This window comes from Dermacentor andersoni, chromosome 2, assembly GCF_023375885.2.
Source record: "Dermacentor andersoni chromosome 2, qqDerAnde1_hic_scaffold, whole genome shotgun sequence".
In the NCBI taxonomy this organism is placed as follows: Eukaryota; Metazoa; Arthropoda; class Arachnida; order Ixodida; family Ixodidae; genus Dermacentor; species Dermacentor andersoni.
The window spans coordinates 85,945,691-85,958,923 of record NC_092815.1 but is presented as its reverse complement, the minus strand read 5'-3'; the positions used below and the strand labels follow the sequence as shown (position 1 = coordinate 85,958,923).

At 51.5% G+C, this 13,233-nt stretch overlaps 1 protein-coding gene across 1 annotated transcript; it reads left to right on the top strand.

Annotated features, from left to right (window-relative positions):
- Positions 1–834: 834 nt before the first annotated feature.
- On the top strand, positions 835–9,796 carry LOC126541982 (uncharacterized). Its single transcript, XM_050188950.3, has 2 exons — positions 835–838; positions 6,711–9,796. Exons 1-2 carry the CDS (start codon positions 835–837, stop codon positions 9,689–9,691), a joined length of 2,985 nt encoding a protein of 994 aa, XP_050044907.2. The 3' UTR covers positions 9,692–9,796.
- The last annotated feature ends 3,437 nt before the right edge of the window (positions 9,797–13,233 follow it).

Genomic DNA, 13,233 nt, shown 5'->3' with positions numbered 1-13,233 from the left:
TATAGAGCTTCCAGATGGCGAAGAATGCTGGATGGGAGTCTGGATCTGATACGTGGGTTGAGTGAGTAAAGGAAAGGGTAATGGTGGGTCGGTAAGCTCCAGAGCCGACCCTTTTCTTCAGAAGCAAATCTTTTAGCTAGTTGGGAAGCATCAGATCTAGTGACATAAATCCCCTTATAGTTTTGGTCTTGAAGACCTTTGCTTCATCTGCTTTTTCGTTGGCCAGAATACCACAATGAGCCGCTATCCACTGAAATGTGATACAGAGGCCTGATGCAATGGCCAAGTGATCTAAGTACGCGATGTCGAAAGAAACGGGCTGGTGATTTTTTTTAACAGACTGCACAATGTTTACACTGCTCCTTTAGAGTCAGTGAAAATCCCCCATTGGTCAGGCGCTCGACGCAGTATATAGAGCACCGCTTCTTCGATGCCGTGAAGCTCTGCTGCCGTTGAGCATGGCCTTCGCTGCAGCCGATGAGAAACCATTTGTCTTGAGGACACATAAAGGCTAAAGGGGGAAGACTCCAGAGTTGTTGAGGCATCAGTGTAGATGTGGGTGTGCTGAGTATATTTCTCGGCTAAGTAGAGAAGAGTGGTCTGTAGCAGCGCGGCTTGTGGCATGCGACTCTTTGTCCCATTTACACCGGGTACATATTGGTTTATATCTAGAGGCGAAAGTGTCCAGGCAAGAAATGTCGGAGGCCGTAATTTCTGTGGCTGAATAATCTGAGGAAGGTGCAGGATTTGCACAGCTTGGCCAAAGCTAGACTTACTGTCGGTTAGATGGACGCGGTACATGAAGTGCTTCTTCCCTTGGAGCACATGCCGAACATGGGTACGCATTGCTTCTTGGGAAGCGACGACATCTAGCGGTAGACACCCTGCTTCCGCTACTGTTCCCAAAGTTGAAGAGCCCTTCGTGAAGCCCAAGCACATCCGCAGGCAGTTGATCCGCGCGGCTTTCAGAGTCCTCTTGTTGGCTGAGGATAATCTCGGAAGAACCGGTAGGCAATAGCGCAGTGTGCCTTCAATATAGGCTTTTTCAAGTAGTACCATTGAGCGGCAGTTGCAGCTCCATCGTGTTCCCTCCACGAGTTTGAAAATTTGCGATGCTCCAGCAGTCCTCGCACGTAGTTTGTTTTTTTTTTTTGTTGTTACCTGAGGTGACCAAGAGAGATATCTGTCTATCACAATTCCAAGGAATTGTTCAGACCGTACACACGGAAACGGTCGAGTGTGGGAAAAGAAAGAACAGAACGGGGCCAGAACGTGCGGTAAGCGAGGAGCGCTGAGCTACAGAGATGTGAATGAAACGTCGGTAACACAAAATTGAAAAGTCGGCTACAAAAAAGTGAGCAATATGGCAATGCGGTGTGTCACTACATTGCTTCAATGCTAATCGCATTAACACCGGCATTCAATCGTCAGATGGGTTCTGCCGGAACCTGTTTTAAAGCAAAGCTTTCTTTGCTGCTGCTGGAGAGAGAGGGATAAAAGAAAGGCATGAGGTGTTAATCAGTCCAAAGTCCGGCTGGCTACCCTGCACTGGGGAAGGGAGAAGGGAATAAAAAGAAGGAAGAGAAAGAGAGCGATGGCGGTAGAGATGGGCTGCTGCTCGCTTGCGCATTATACCATTATGCGTGGCCCACGCTACGAAACAGCATAAAAGAAAAACTATTGCATCGCCGTGGATGCAGTGAAGGCCACGGAACTTGTTCCTATTGCTGTTGCTCACGGACAACTTACTGTGGCACTGAAGCAAAGGCTACGGGGGCCGAGCTTCTGCACACATGCCTTACTGCATCAAGTGGTCTCGCAGTTTGGCAGCGCTTTCTGTTTGTGTTTCTTGAAGCAGACGTTGAATCGACGTAGCTTTCGCTCGCGACGGTCTTGCATCTGCCAGGACGAAAGAAAGCAAAGCGAAAAAAAAAACTGTCATCTGTATTTAACCCTTAGTGGTGTATTTCACGTCTTGTTTTAATCTAAGCGCTGTCAAGATGCTTATGCTTTCTACTCCCAAGCTAAAACGAAAGCGAAAGACACTGGGGGACAATTTTCAGGAACGCTGTCACGTGTGCTTCGCCTCCGTAACTTTAGCTTCATTGTCACAAAAGTTAGTCCGTCAGCAAAACCGCTCATCTTCTTACTCGCACTTGGAGATATCATTGCAAGTATACATGACGTAAGTATAGGTTTATTTAACGTAAGTATAGGTGCGACGCCTGCAACGCCCCTGGCGGCGCACATCACGCTAGCGTTGTGAGACGCCTGGCAGCTGCCAGAGCGCTATTCCTTCTGAAGCGCACGTCTGAGACGCGCGCTCCGAAGCCCTCGGTCGCGGCCACGTGGTCGTGGCCCAGCGGGAGTTTCGTTGCGTGCTGCGTCACGCTGCAGCACGTCGCACCCGACTGCGAGTAGAACACCGTCTGAAGAGTCCAAGCGCCGTGCTAAGCCTTGGTTATACCATCGCTGGCAATGCTTCAGCGTTCGGGCGGAACTGCTAGGTTTATTTTTGCTGGTGTCGGTGCGTGGTATCCAAAGTTTTGCTGGCCAGTTTGCTTCCCATCATCTGCCATTAGTGTCTGACCAGCATTAATTACGGTGGCGCGCGAGGACAGCACCGCCACGTTTACGTGAAAGGTCGCCATTAGTATTTATAAAAATCCCTAGTCATGATGTAGGAGTCGATAGGTGAAAACACACTGTGAATAAACAGGGATTAAACATCCAAGTTTCTCGACCAAGCTCGCCGTAATATCAATGGTCTGGCGGTCAGCTGGGCCGCTGTTTCTATCGGTGGACCTATGTTTGTTGAACATAACGTCTACTCGTCAAAACGTCGACCAGTGTTAGCCACATTAACGTACTTCATCCTCATTTTTTTTTATCATTAACAGTGTTTGGAATATAGCAGCGGTGCTTCGAGACCTGAAAGCTTCAATATGGTGCATGATGATAAACGAAGATGTATTGAGCCCTAAAAGCAGTAATACGTAGTAACCACGTTTCTAATATTAATCTGAACTTTAGAGACCCTTAATATCTGAAAAATAAAAGCAATGAGTCAAAGAATGTGCTATAGATTTAAAACATAAAAGTGTGGCCTTACGGCTGTCATTTATTGAGTCTTAAGTCATTTATTCATCACTTGCAGATTTGAACAATCTCGTATTCTGCGATAATCAATATACCGGGTGTTCTTGAGAAGACTGCCCAAAATACCTAAAAATAGAGCACTCAAGACGAAAATGCCTTTCTTTCGAAACCAGACTACGCCAATCGGAGGCCTTCGGGAAACGGGATATTTGTTTTGAAATGGGGTTTATTGTAGCTCGTTCGAGGGATCGCAGGTAGCTCTAGATCACGAGTCCTAGCGCTTCGCATCAACAACCCGCGCTCGTGTCTCGCGCCGCAGCGGTGGCAGTCCGCACAGTGCCACATGCATATTACCCACTACAACTACCCCCGGGGCGAAGAGGAGCCATCCTGGCGACCTAAGGCGATGATACGATAAGGGGGTCGTGGTACGGCTTCAGGCGGCTGACGTGAACAGTCTCGCGGCCACGGCGGCGTTTGTCCGAAGATGGTGTCACCGGTTCGACCACATAATTTACAGGCGAAGTACACGCGACGACCCGGTACGGACCTTGATATTTCGGAGCAAGCTTTGGGCTAAGGCCTGGAGCTTGGAAGGGCAGCCGAAGCCAGACGTGAGAGTCCACGGCGAAGGACTGTGTGGGCTGATCGTTGTCGTGGCGATCTTTGTGGATTCCTTGGGTATCCGACGTGAACGAGCGAGCCAGTTGGCGGCACTCTTCAGCATGGCGAGCAACTTCGGAAAGAGGGGTGAATTCAGAGGCATCCGGGTGATATGGTAGTACGGTGTCGAGGGTAGTGGATGGTTCACGCCCATAAAGAAGGAAAAATGGTGAGAAGCCTGTGGTAGCCTGAACGGCGGTATTGTATGCGTACGTCACAAAAGGGAGGACATCGTCCCAATTTGAATGATCCGACGCAACATACATGGTGAGCATGTCCCCAAGGGTGCGGTTGAATCGTTCCGTTAGACCGTTAGTTTGTGGGTGATACGCCGTAGTGGTGCGGTGAATAGTGCGGCACGCGGCGAGTAGCTCATTAATAACTTCGGACAAGAAGACACGGCCTCGGTCACTGAGTAGTTCTCGCGGTGCGCCGTGCCGTAAGACGAAATGCCGTAAGATGAATGCGGCGACGTCGCGAGCAGCAGCCGAAGCAAGTGCAGCAGTTTCAGCATATCTTGTCAGGTGGTCTACTGCGACAATTATCCAACGATTTCCGGCAGCACTGCACGGAAGAGGCCCATAAAGGTCGATGCCAACCCGATCAAAAGGACGTGCAGGACACGGTAAAGGTTGCAGAGGGCCTGTCGGATGAGAAGATGTCTTGCGTCGCTGACAGGCTGCACATGACCGAATGTATTTGCGGACATAAGAATACATGCCGCGCCAGTAGTACCGCTGGCGGAGCCGCTCGTAGGTTTTCAGGACGCCAGCATGAGCTTGTTGTGGGTCTGCATGGAAATACGTGCATACGTCGGAACGCAAATGGCGAGGGAGGACTAGCAGCCATTTGCGACCGTCGGGCTGGTAGTTTCGGCGGTACAAGATGGCGTCCCGTAGCACGAAGTGGGTGGCTTGGCGACGAATGGCTCGAGGGCATGTAGACGTTGAAGGACTGCTAAGAATGTCAATGAGAGACAGAATCCACGGATCTTTTCTCTGTTCAGACGGCATGTCAGTAACAGCAAGCGTAGCAACCGGGCACTCTATGGATGAAGGTGGCCTTTCGTCGGATCGCATGGGCGCACGGGAGAGCGCATCTGCATCAGAATGTTGGCGCCCGGATCGATAAATGACGCGAATGTCAAATTCTTGGATCCGAAGAGCCCAACGTCCAAGACGCCCCGACGGGTCTTTCAGTGACGCAAGCCAGCAGAGCGCGTGGTGGTCTGTCACAACGTCGAACGGACGGCCATACAAGTAAGGGCGAAATTTGTTTAAGGCCCAAACTATAGCTAAACATTCTTTTTCCGTGACAGAATAATTGGATTCTGCCTTCGTGAGAGCACGACTCGCATATGCAACCACATATTCTGGAAAGCCAGGCTTCCGTTGTGCAAGGACGGCCCCAAGACCAACGCCGCTGGCGTCGGTATGAACTTCAGTGGGTGCACTCGGGTCGTAGTGGCGTAGAACAGGCGGTGAGGTAAGCCGACGACGCAAAGTGGTGAAGGCTTGGTCACATGCCGGAGTCCAGTCACGAAGGTCACCAGAGCCAGCCAGGAGCTTCGTCAGGGGAGCGATGATGCAGGCAAAATTGCGCACAAAGCGGCGAAAATAAGAGCAAAGACCGACGAAACTGCGGAGCTCTTTCACTGTAGTCGGCCGCGGAAATTCTGCGACAGCACGAAGTTTGTCAGGGTCGGGAAGGACGCCGTCTTTGGACACGACATGGCCAAGTATGGTCAGCTGGCGGGCTCCGAAGCGGCACTTTTTCAAGTTAAGTTGAAGGCCGGCGGTGGTAAGGCAAGTAAGGACTTCGCGTAGACGAGAGAGGTGAGTGGTGAAATCAGGGGAGAAAACTACCACGTCGTCTAAATAACACAAGCACGTCTTCCATTTGAGGCCTCGTAGAAGATTGTCCATCATCCTTTCGAATGTCGCGGGTGCATTGCAGAGGCCGAATGGCATTACAGTAAACTCATACAGGCCATCAGGCGTAATAAAAGCTGTCTTCGAGCGGTCGGATTCATCCACTGGCACTTGCCAATAGCCCGATCGCAAGTCCAAAGAAGAAAAGAATTCGGCACCATGAAGACAATCCAGGGCGTCATCTATGCGCGGTAGAGGATAGACATCTTTTCGTGTAATCTTGTTGAGGCGACGATAGTCCACACAGAAACGAATCGAGCCATCTTTTTTCTTAATGAGTACTACAGGAGATGACCAAGGGCTGCAGGATGGCTTGATAACACCACGTTCAAGCATGTCTTCAACTTGCTCGGCGATGACACGACGCTCGGTGGATGACACGCGGTACGGACGCTGGCGTAATGGTGCGTGGTGTCCCGTATCAATGTGGTGAGAGACGGTACTCGTGCGGCCTAATGATGCTTGGTTGCAGTCAAAAGAGGCGTGAAAATCATTTAAAAGAGTAATAAGCCGCTGACGTTGTGTCGGCTCGAGGTCATCGGCAATAGAGCGACAAAAAACATCCGGTGGTACTCGGTTAGATGGCACATGGGGTGCCAGTGCTGTTACGTTGGCAGTATCCACGTCGTCGGGAACAGGGAACTGCACAATAACGTCAGCGTCCACAGTCTGGATGGTACCAATAGTCTCGCCACAGTGCAAAGCCAAAGTGTACGAATTTGGGTTAGAAATCAGTATTTCTGCAGCCCCATGGTGAACCGTGAGGAGGGCGAAAGGCAACAATATAGGCTGGCGGCGAATGAAGACGGCAGCGGGTGAAAACATGACCGTCGCTTCGGCAAGCGATGCGCATGAAAGAGGGACAAATACCGCGCTGTGAGGGGGAAGGTCAGTATCTGAAGCTACACAGATCCTGGTAACATCATGAACTTGAAAGTCGTGAGATGGCAGATCGCACAGAACGGAGAACTGAACCTCAGCACGTGCACAGTCAATGACCGCGTGATGGCGCGACAGAAAATCCCAACCGAGGATTGTTACCCGAGGAGCAAACCGAAATTACGGACATTGAGCAGTGGTCCGCCGAGATTGTAAACAAGGTAGAAAAGGCCACCAAGGAAATCGAGACGGACGAGCGTGTCCACAGGGTCTACAGCCGCCTCGCCCACCTCATCGAAGCCAAGCAGTCCATCCTGTCAAGGTGGAAGACGCAGAGGACAAACAGAAAGCTACGCAAGAAGGTCGCCGAACTCAACCGCGAGATCGAGTCCCACAGCCGAGTGCTATGCACACAGCAATGGAATGAGGTTTGTAACGCAGCGGACGGCCAGATGCACTGCGGCAAGACGTGGAGCATGCTGAGGCATCTTTTGGATGCGACCACGACCAAGTCTCACCAGCACCATAACTTGGCCAAGATCATCCACAGGGCGCTGACCGAGCACGGGGAAGACGAAGTGGAGAAACGCCTCGACGACAAGTACCTCCCGGTCACTCCCACAGAGACGCACCCGGACTACCTAGGCGAAGCAAACGAGTGGCTAGATCGAGACATTGAAGTATGGGAAGTAAGGGTTGCCCTGCACGATCTCAACAGCAACTCCGCCGCTGGTCCCGACCGCGTTACGAACAGAGCGCTAAAAAATCTTAACGAAGCGGCCATCGAGAACCTCACGGCATACTTCAACACTTGCTGGCGAGCCGGATCATTACCCCGGCAGTGGAAAGCAGCCAAGACCATCTTGATTCCCAAGCCGGGCAAGCCACCCAACATTGAGAACCTCCGGCCGATCTCGCTTACGTCCTGTGTGGGCAAAGCGTTGGAGCATGTACTCATGAACAGGTGGCAGAGGTATCTGGAAGATTCGGGGCTCTACCCAAACACCGTCATCGGGTTCCGAAACAAGCTCGGAACTCAGGACGCCATGATACAACTGAAAAATGAAATCCTCGATGACACTACCAACACGAAAGACAAGCGAGCCATCTTGGGTTGGGACCTGCTGAGTGCTTTTGACAAAGTGAGACACTCAGCGATTCTCGCCCAGGTGTCACGGCTAAACATGGGCAAGAGAACTTATGCGTACATCAAGGATTTTTTGACGGAGCGGACTACCGAAATCATCGCCGGTGACCTGCGGCTCCAAAAGAAGAAGCTCGGCAGTGTCGGGACCCCCCAGGGCTCAGTCATCTCGCCATTGCTTTTCAACCTTGTAATGATAGGGGTGGCCGAGCGCCTCTCACGAGTGGCGCGGGTCCGACACACCATCTATGCCGACGACATAACGCTCTGGGTCCCAGGAGGAAGCGACGGACACATCGAGGATACATTGCAAGAGGCGGTTGACGCTATCGAGGAGCAGCTGGACGGGTCTGGGCTCGTCTGCTCCCCAAGCAAGTCTGAGCTGTTGGTGATTCCTCCGAAAAGGACAGCTAGGAAGACGAAAGGCAACGAACCTGCGAGAGAGCAAGACACAATAAAGATCAGGACGAGTGGTGGTCACATGATCCCGGTTGTCGAGAAGATCCGAGTGCTGGGGATGCTGATTGAGCGCAAACGAGTCAACGGCGAGACGGTCAACCGTCTGGCGGCCAAAGTCACCACGGCCATCCGCCTCATTAAGAGGGTGTCGCACAGAACAGCAGGCATGAAGGAAGAAAGCCTCACCCGGTTAGTGGAATCCTTCGCTATAAGCCACATTACATACGTTGCTGCTTTTCACAACTGGAGGCAGTGCGAACGAAATAAGATCAATGCGCTCATACGCAAAGCGTACAAAGCTGCACTCGGACTTCTCGACTGCACAAGCACCGACAAGTTCCTGGCCTTGGGAGTACATAACACCCTGGAGGAAATCGCCGAGGCGCAGAGGACCGCTCAGCTCGCGCGGCTATCAGAAACAAGAACGGGCAGACAAGTGCTGCGTGACCTAGGCCTGGGACCAAAGGAAATGGGACCCGAAAATACAGAGGTGCCTGTACCGGACGCAATTAAGAGAAGGCTACGGGTATGTCCGGTGCCAAGGAATATGAACCCTGAGTTCCACAAAGAGCGGCGGGCGGCGAGGGCCAAGGCGCTCATCGATCTCCATGCCAAAGACAGGGGTGCCGTGTTTGTGGACGCGGCAGAGTATCCACATGACAGAAAGGCATTCGCCGCTGCAGTCGTCGGGGCATCGACCGGTGCAACGAGAACAGCTGCGAGTGTGCGGACTCGAGGCGCGCATCAAGCCGAGGAGGTGGCCATTGCTTTGGCCATCGCCGACCCCGAGTGCACGACTGTGCTCTGTGATTCTAGGACGGCAGTGAAAAATTACGCCAGAGCAAGGGTGTGTGGTGAAGCCGCGCGTGTGTTGCGTGTGGTCGATCTCGCGAGTGAAAGTCGGTGTGTGGTGATAAAGTGGTTTCCGGCCCACATGGGCAGTGATGTGTCGGATCGCGGCAACGCTAACCACAACGAGACGGTGAACGCGGCGGCGCGAGGACTAACCAACCGTGCCGCTGCTACTACAGCCGACCCGTCGTGGTGGTGGGAAACCAAGGACAAAATGACTTCCTATAACGAAATTGTGAAATGGTACCGACTAGAGCGAAGGACTATGCCGCCACCTCATCCGGGCTTGAACCGTAAGGAGGCGGTTTTATATCGACAACTTCAAACGGGGTCATTATTCACCCCGGTGCTGATGAGGCACGTGTGTCCAAGTGTTTATGAAAGTGATCTGTGTTGTGTGCGCCGAAAGGAAAGAGCCACTGCAGCTCACATCCTTTGGGACTGTGCCAAGAATCCGCATGAAGCTGCAACAATAACAACGATTCCGCCGCGGCTCGAGGCCGCAACGAGATGCTATGACCAAGATGTCCAAACCCAGGCCGTCCAGCAGATCTCGGCGGCCCTCGAAAGGCAACGACCGAGCGAAACCGGAGGGAGGCTGCCACCCCAACAGAGGGGCAGGCGCGGTCGACCAAAGGGAATAGTGCGGCCGCGGCCGAAGTAGAGGCGCCACACGCCGTGAAGACGTCATGGCCGCGTCACGGTAACGCCTCCCTAACAGGGGAAGGCTAACCGTTCTGCAGGCGTTCACAACAAAGTTTCCTCACTCACTCACCGAGAATCACATCGTGGGAGCAACAAGTTAGCACAAAGAAATCAATCGAATACAAAATGTCTCGAATCAACACCCTGGCAGTGCACATAGCGACTGGCTGAACTTGTTGTGCACTGGCTGTTCTAAGCAATAATACCGAAGGCATCATGGTCACTTTCCGTAATTCACGGCAAAGTTTCTCGCTAATCACAGATACAGCAGCACCTGTATCGACGAGCGCAAGACATTTGATGCCATCAACAGACACTTCAATAACGTTAGCGGGGGAAAAACGAGGACTTTGATGTTCCGACGATGACGCAGTTCGTGCCTCAGGAACTGCGGAAATCAGTTTTCCGCCTCAGTAGTACTGGCACTGGGCCTACGACGCATGGGTGAGAGTGAGCGCCGACGAGGGGAAGGTGAGCGACGAGTATTGTAGAGCTGTGACTGCGGTGCTGGTATGTCATCAGCAGCGTAGACTTCCGGTGGTGGTCGTGAAGGCATACGGAAAGGTCGGAAGCCGGAGCTGGGTGGTCGCGCGGTGCCCACGAAGGCCGGCAAGCGCCGGCGGCAGAAGCGCGCTACATGTCCCGGTGTACCGCAGGCATAGCATATTGGGCGGTTGTCAGGAGTGCGCCAAGGATTTGTACCTTGCTGCTGTGCGCTGAAAAAGGCAGCGACCTGCTGGCGAGGCGAGGGCGGATGAGAGAACACCGGCTGGAGAGGCGCTGAAGGCGGAGGTGAGAATCCCGGCAGACGAGGCGCCCGTGCAGCGGCTTCAGCATGCGTCAGAGGCGCGGCCACAGGAGCCGGCTGACACGGAGGTGGAAGAGCTTCGGTCACTTGCTCTTGAATTACCTGTCGGATCGCTGGAGCCAAATATTGAGAAGGCTTCTCCGTGGTCGGCAAAATCGAGAGCTGTCGCGCGACCTCCTCGCGCACAAATTCTTTTATTTGCGTCAGCAAAGTTGTGTGGTTGTCGCCAATAACCAATGCTGCTAATGAATCTTCCGTAGGCGGTGGGCGCCGAGCTAAGATGCGTTGTTTCCGTAGCTCGTCAAAACTTTGGCACAAGTTGATAACTTCGGCCACGGTACGCGGATCCTTCGCTAGCAACATTTGAAATGCGTCCTCATCAATGCCTTTCATAATGTGTTTTATCTTGTCCTGTTCCGCCATTGACGGATTCACGCGCTTACACAGGTCAATGACATCTTCGATGTAACTTGTGAACGTTTCACCGTGATGTTGCGCGCGCCCCCGTAAGCGTTGTTCTGCGCGAAGCTTGCGCACAGCGGGGCGCCCGAACACTTCTGTGAAACTTGTCTTGAATCTGCTCCACGTTGTGAAATCGTGTTCGTGGTTTCGGAACCAGAGGTTCGCGACGCCGGTTAAGTAAAACAGCACATTGTGCAACTTCGTGATGTCGTCCCACTTGTTATGCTGGCTCACCCTTTCGTAAGATGACAACCAATCCTCCACGTCATGATCATCGGTGCCGCTAAAGATGGCAGGATCACGCTGGCGCAATGCACCGGAAACGATGATCGTCGGAGGCTGTGGTGCATCTTCCTGGGTGGTTTCGTCAGGCATGGTCGCAGCAGTCGGTAGCGTCCGGCTTCGGAGTTCCAGTTTTCGAGGTTACCCCGCACCTCCACCAAATGAAATGGGGTTTATTGTAGCTCGTTCGAGGGATCGCAGGTAGCTCTAGATCACGAGTCCTAGCGCTTCGCATCAACAACCCGCGCTCGTGTCTCGCGCCGCAGCGGTGGCAGTCCGCACAGTGCCACATGCATATTACCCACTACAGTTTTAATTGTTCTTGCTAAATGATTAAACGCACTAATACAATATATATATATATATATATATATATATATATATATATATATATATATATATATAGAGAGAGAGAGAGAGAGAGAGAGAGAGAGAGAACAGCTGCGCGGCTACGACAACACAAAGTTTCTAGCTACTCACGAGGTGACCTGATACCAGTTTTCAATCCCCGCCAGCTGTCTTTCCCCTAGCCCCAGCAGAACGAGCTTTCTCACTTGTCTGCTAAAAAACTGCTGAAGGGATTGCTTGAGGAACGCAGGAAACCTCGTGTACAAGAAATGTCAGCCGTTTACGTCTTACGACATCTCACGGTCTGCTCCCCTCAAGCTGAACCATCTTCGCTCTTTCGACGTGGCGATTACAGCTCGAGGCACACCCATGGCTTCATTCCAATGGCGACACTCCAGAATCATGGCCATCACCTGTCATAGCAAGCTAGATGTTAACTTAAACGGTGATAAAGGGTGCGATCATCGTTTTATCAAGAGAGCCAGGCACAAGGGAAGACAAAAGAAGAAAGAGAACAAAAGAGTTCATTTCCATCCAAACAAAGAAACGCTCCGAAACCATGCGCCACCAAGCAAAGCTCTAGACAAGCGCGGCCAAACAGATATAGTGTGCTTTAATCTTCGTTTTGGCACATCGACGAAGTGGCGAGGAAAGCGCACGCTACGAGTGGTAATCAGCACGTCGAAATAAGGAAGGTGGTTGTGCTTGCGTGGCGCAGAGAGAGAGACGTGATAAGACGTCGATAGCTCACGCTGCCTGCGCTTCTCAAGCGCTCAGTTGCAGTTTTGCAGCGAGAAATTGAAAAACTTTCTGGGCTGCGGGGAATAGAAGGACCTCTCGCGCGATTTGAAAACTGATATGAGGTCACTTATAGTCGGTATGGCTACAAACTTTCCATTTTCAGTAGCCACGTAACTGCACTAACTTAATAGATAACTTAGTGTGTTGAAACAATTAGAGCGAGAAAGCTTAAACGCGTAACCTCGGGCACGTCACGAGCTGCGCGTGGAATCCGTTTTCTAAAAGACTGCATTTTTAACTTGAGTGCTCCATTTCTAGCAATTTTTGGCAGTCTTGAAATAAGGTTTCTAAAGTATGTAAGGGCAGGAACTATTACCCTGACGTGATTACTTAATTCCTCCATTTGTTACTATATTTTTCTGCATGAATATAAATGTAGTTTAATGTATGCACTTCCTGATCTTCGAACACAAATATGAAAGTTCCCACTTGTGTTGCTTTTAAGATGAACACGTTTCAAGGCAGATCTTGCCGAAAGTATTGAACACTATAAGTACAGATTCTGTTTGCGCGATATAGCTGCCTTGATTAACATTTATTTTTCTATTTCTCTGCATTGTTCTAAATTATAATTTCCGTAAATCTGCACTTTAATGTCAGCCTTTTTGTCAGTAGGCCTAACGCTGTCCAGTGCGTTATTAAATGAGCAAGTCACACTATTGGACTCAACCAGCGGGAACATCGAGGCGAACCCATGATGGAGCCTCGATTACAGCTTCATTAGCCCATTAGTTTGTTCATAGGTGCGAGTTGCGTATGTGTCATTTGTTTCATTTGATCAACTTGAAAAAACCCCGCAC